This window comes from Solanum lycopersicum, chromosome 2, assembly GCF_036512215.1.
Source record: "Solanum lycopersicum chromosome 2, SLM_r2.1".
NCBI lineage: Eukaryota > Viridiplantae > Streptophyta > Magnoliopsida > Solanales > Solanaceae > Solanum > Solanum lycopersicum.
The window spans coordinates 41,696,072-41,701,491 of NC_090801.1; the positions used below are offsets into that span (position 1 = coordinate 41,696,072).

Genomic DNA, 5,420 nt, shown 5'->3' on the forward strand with positions numbered 1-5,420 from the left:
TTACATTATCACAGATCCATCACCTATCAGGTGATCTATCTTTCCTTCGGGATTCTCAAAGAAATCCGCTACATCCAGATGCATGGGTCCAACAGTATCTTCCGAGATAAAGTTGGCTTCAGCGTTATCTTTCACCTCCTTCAGGGAAGCTTGATATAGCTCAACCAGGTGCCTTGGCGTACGACAGGTACGTGACCAATGTCCTTTTTCTCCACATCGATAACATTTGTTGTCTGTGCACTACATCATGTTTTTCATTCTTCTTTTTACACTGCTTGTGTTGAAGGTTATTGTTTAGTGCAAGACGATCACCATGATTGAAATCTCTTCCTCGACCACGACCACGGTCACGACTGGGGCCACGACCTTTTTCACGCCTAGATTGGTGAAAATTTGCCGTATTTACTTCAGGAAATGGCATAGAACCAGTAGGTCGACTTTCATGGTTTTTTATCAGTAAGTCATTATGTTGTTCAGCAACAAGGAGATGTGAAATTAATTCGGAATATTTTTTAAATCTCATTTCTCGGTATTGCTGCTGCAGGAGCATACTTGAGGCAGGAAAAGTGGAAAATGTTTTCTCCAACATATCATGGTTAGTGATATTTTCTCCACATAATTTTAATTGTGAGATAATTTTAAACATGGAAGAGTTATACTCACTGATAGATTTAAAATCTTGAAGTCTCAAGTGGATTCAGTCATAACGTGGGTCATATCTTTCTTTTAAATTGTTCCGCAATACCAGAGGATCCTTAACAGTGAGATATTCCATTTTTAAACCTTCATCAAGGTGATGACGGAGAAATATTATCGCCTTGGCACGGTTTTGATTCGATGCTTCATTATTTTCTTGGATGGTGTCTGCTAGACCCATCGCATCAAGATGAATTTCTCCATCGAGTACCCATGATAGATAGCTTTTTCCCGATATATCTAGAGCAAGAAATTCAAGTTTAGAGAGATTAGACATTATTAAGAAAAGGAAATTTATACCTCCGAGGCTTTTAAATCTTTACTTGAACTGACAGAGAATCATGCTGATAACGTGTTATAAAAGAACTTACTAAAAATTAATATACTTAAAGAAGGAAAATTTAGGAAGTAGTATATTTCATAAAATTGTCTGTTTCTATTAATGTGTATAATGGCTATTTATAGTCATGAGATTTGTGCAATTCATCCCTTGTGTGGGCCCCACGTGACATATTCTACAACAATGTACAACTCATCACTTACGTGTCATATTCTATAACAATGTGCAAACTCATCACTTGTTTGGGGCCCACGTGGCATATTCTACAACACCTAATTCTTTGATAAAGTAGTGCATTTTTAGTCTCCCTCTTTAACTCTGTTAATTTTTTAACAGACCAATGGTTATGTACGTGCTTCTCATAATTTTACCTCCAAAAATTGTTAAAACCGTTGGTTGGGCTTCTCCTTTTGAAACATTGGTCTTTTTTCTTAGTTTTTCCCTATCTTTATCTCCAATCTCCAAATAATTCTAAAATCTGAAACCTGCATTATACTTTCTTCCATATTATAATCAAAGTTTGGGAGTTACAATGTTTTTAAGGAGCAACAATGACACAGAATCACCTCCAATTTCTGATAAGTACGATTTTATTTTAAATTTTGTAAATCAAATCTCACTATCGCAAAAAATAATTCAACACAAGATGCACGTTTATATATATATATATATATATATATATATATATATATATATATATATATATATATATAAAGATGTCGCCTTGTAACTTTGCTAATATTTTAGAAGTTTTATTACTTAATCAATGCCCCTGAAATTTATACTTTTTGTTATTTGCTTTGATATTAATATCATGTTGTATATGTATTATTTCTGTTGATTAGAATATATTTTTTGCTATTTTAGAATCGATGGCAGATACATCATTTTTCAGTATCAAAATACATCACGGAGGAGTTGTTATGAAACGTACTCCAGAAAAGCATTATGTTGAGGGCAACATAGACTATATTTGATTATGTTAATGCAAACAAATTGGACCTTGATGAGTTTAAGAAGATGGCAGAGATTTATGGATACTTGAAGAATTCAATAACTTTTTGCTTAGATTGGAAGCTCTGGTAATAGATGAAGGTTGGTGTCTACAGATAATGAAGCCCATGCAGTTTGCAAAAATGGCAGAGATTTATGGATACTTGAAGAATTCAATAACTTTTTGCTTAGATTGGAAGCTCTGGTAATAGATGGAGGTTGGTGTCTACAGATAATGAAGCCCATGCAGTTTGCAAAAATGTCTACATGATCGAAATTTACTTTGAACACTTGGATTCATATTTCAATATAGAAGATATGACTTCTATCCATAACTCAAGTGCTACAGATAATAACAAACAACAAGTTGTTCAGGAAAATCCATTGGCAAATGATTTTAGCGACTCGAAAGTTGAGTTAACTGATGGTTTACTTGTTGATAAACATGAAAACACTGCACAATACATAGTGGATGAATGGGAGATTCTCAGTGTCGAAGCACAGAGAAAGATGACAGCTCCAGAAGGGGAGTCTGATTGTGTTGATTCTACGGACACAAAAAGTTTGCATAGTGATTCTGAAAATGAGATCTTGAACTTTCCTACATTCAATCCACAAACAGACGGAGACAACCTGATTTTAGCTTTAGAATGTGTTTTTGAATGCAAGAAAGATTTTAAAAGTGCAGTAGTTACTCACGAGATTAAGAATGAAAAGTATATCCAGTGGCTCAAAAATGACAGAGAAAGAATGAAAGTCGTTTGAATACATTCAGAGTGCAAATGAAAAATCACAGCATGTAAAATGCAAAGGATACAACTTTCCAGATTAGAAAGTACATTCCTACAGATAATTGCAAGGAGTGGCATTGTGATAATAGAAAAATAACATCATCATTCATTGCAAGAAAATACCTCACATAAATTAAATCAAACGGAGCATGGAGCTTAGTTGATTTTAGAGATAGAGTAAGTGTAGATCTACGAGCTCATGTAACTTTGTCTCAAGCCAAAAGAGCTAAGATGTTAGCTATTGCATTGATTGACGATGATATCGAGGATCAATACAAAATGATGTGGGATTATTGTATTGAAATTGATAGGACAAATCCAGATAGTACAATTTATATGAAGTTCACTGAGAATGAGATACCGAACAAGCCATACAGATTTCAAAGAATATACATCTGTTTTGCTGCTTGTAAGCTAGCTTTCAAGGTAGGATGCAGAAAAATAATAGGCGTGGATGGTTGTTGGTTGAAGGGTCCAATGTATTGGACTCAACTGTTAACTGTTGTTGGAATTGATGGTAATAATAATATATTTCTCGTTGCCTATGCAATTGTCGAGAAAGAAAGTAAAGAGTCGTGGGTTTGATTTTTGAACTATTTGGCAGCTGATTTAGATGTAGATGAGACTGGTTGGACCTTTATGTCCGACAAATAAAAAGGTCTTATTGGAGCTTTTAATGAGGTTTTGCCATATGTCAGTCATAGATTTTGTGTGAGACATCTACATAACAATTTTGAGAGAGCTGGCTTTGGCGGGTTCACATTAAAAAAAGCATTTTGGGATGCTGAAAAGGCTACCACTGTAAAAGAATTTGATGTTTGCATGTTACGTATAAGAGAGTTAGATCCAAATGCTGCCGATTGGCTCAATGACAAAGAACCTAGCCAATGGTCGAGGTCTCATTTCTCTTCAGATGCTAAGTGTGATATTTTATTTAATAACATTTGTGAAAGTGTTTAATAGCATGATCCTTGATGCTAGAGACAAGCCTTTGTGACACTTTTGGAGGAATTGTGATATCTTCTCATGGCTAGAATGTTAGATAATAGAGAGAAAGCGCATAAATGGAGTTCGAATGATGTTTGCCCAAATATTAAGGATATTTTGCACAAAAATCAGACTGCAGGAGGTGAGTATATTCCTAGAAAATCTTATCAATGGAATTATGAGATTATAGGAGCTACTATTCATGATAGTTGGGCTGTTGATTTGGAGAACAAAATATGTAGTTGTAGGAAATGTATCATGGGAATTCCTTGCAAGCATGCTATTGCAGCAATTCGAGCGAAGAAGGATAACATTCTTGACTATGTGGTGATTGTTACAAAGTCGAAACATATAGAAAAAATCTATGAACATGCAATTCTTCCGATAAATGGGCCACAAATGTGGGCTAAATCAAGTAGAGTTCCTCCCTTGCCTCCATCAATCGTAGGAAAGAAAAAGAGAGGAAGAAAACAAAAGGTGAGAAGAAAGGAAGCCGATGAAGTTGGAGCAAGTCGAATAAAGATGAAACGAAAGCAACAATCTCTAGATTGCAGTACATGCAACAAGCCTGGTCATAACAAAAAAACTTGCAAATATAATGTTGTGTCACAAGAGACTACTTCAGTTCGTCCAAAATTACCTGTACTGCTATATCTTAACTATATCAGATTTAGTTTCTCATAATCTTAAACTAACACAATTTATATTGTGATTTATGAATCCGGTTAGAAGAGGACATGAAGAAGCGGGACAAGAAAAAGCTAGACAGGAAGGAGCTGGACAAGTAAAAACAGTTGGACAAGAAGAAATATGTAGATTTTGGTTGGATATGCTCTACTAACACAAAGCTAGAATGAATCACTGGTATTTAGCTTATTTTGAGTGCTAATATGTGTTCAATGTTAATAGTAATTTAGCCTTATCCAAGAGCTTATCTATGCATTTTTCAGGTGTTGATATCTCCTTTCTGGTGCTACTATATTGCATTCTCAGGTGGTGTTCCTCTGTTTCATTTTCAAGAGTTGTTGTTCTCAAATGTTGTATTGTTCTAAATCCGTAGGTGTTGCGGTGTTGCCAATATACTGTACTTTTGGAGTTATTTTTATGCATTTTCAAGTGTTTTGAACTTTAAAATGATGTTATAGTTCTGCTTTTTTCTGGTGTTGCTACTATGTTGCAGTTCTTAGTGTTGTGTTGCAGCTATTGTTCTTTATTCTTTTGTATTTTGACATCTCTTTACTTCTAAAATCATGTTATCTTTATGCCCTTCCGTGATGTTAAAGCTACTGCAATAGCCATGGTGATAGTGAGCTGCACAAATATAAACAAGGTTCTTGTAGAGAAGTGGACCAAAAGGAGAGAAGGATCCATCATCATTCATCTCCTATCTCTGTATTGAACTGTACAAACTATTGTGTTGGATAGCCCATTAAAGATGAAAATTGCTCTGCCATTTATAGGCAAAACATTTATCTCAATCACCATTTCTTGCCCTTAATAACAGCACTCTTGGAAGCCCCATGAGTTCCACATTGTATATATTAGGACTTTGTATCAGCTGGGCATAGCCCTTTATATACCGCACTACATGAATTAATAAAAGTATGGACTTA

General features: G+C 34.9%; 1 protein-coding gene and 1 long non-coding RNA gene across 3 annotated transcripts; one reads left to right on the plus strand and one right to left on the minus strand.

Moving 5' to 3' along the window:
- LOC138342034 (uncharacterized) lies at positions 1-973 on the minus strand. Its single transcript, XM_069294216.1, has 3 exons — positions 746-973; positions 245-538; positions 1-135 (listed from the first exon to the last, which is right to left on the minus strand). The coding sequence occupies exons 1-3, from the start codon at positions 971-973 to the stop codon at positions 1-3; spliced, it is 657 nt and encodes a 218-aa protein (XP_069150317.1).
- A 450-nt stretch (positions 974-1,423) lies between these two features.
- LOC109119520 (uncharacterized) lies at positions 1,424-4,976 on the plus strand. 2 transcript variants are annotated; one of them, XR_011214549.1, is made up of 4 exons: positions 1,424-1,618; positions 1,904-4,449; positions 4,537-4,671; positions 4,758-4,976. It is a non-coding gene; the product is annotated as an uncharacterized lncRNA (long non-coding RNA). The 2 variants fall into 2 exon arrangements; XR_002026725.2 differs by having other exon boundaries at positions 4,540-4,671.
- The last annotated feature ends 444 nt before the right edge of the window (positions 4,977-5,420 follow it).

Bases quoted from the DNA above. Each gene is read 5' to 3' on its own strand.
- LOC138342034 (XM_069294216.1), bottom strand. From the start codon at position 973: ATGTCTAATCTCTCTAAACTTGAATTTCTTGCTCTAGATATATCGGGA. The intron at 539-745 runs GTATTGCGGAAC...ATGCTCCTGCAG, and splicing joins TCACTGTTAAGGATCCTCTG to CAGCAATACCGAGAAATGAG. The intron at 136-244 runs GTAGTGCACAGA...TCCCTGAAGGAG, and splicing joins AGAAGAATGAAAAACATGAT to GTGAAAGATAACGCTGAAGC.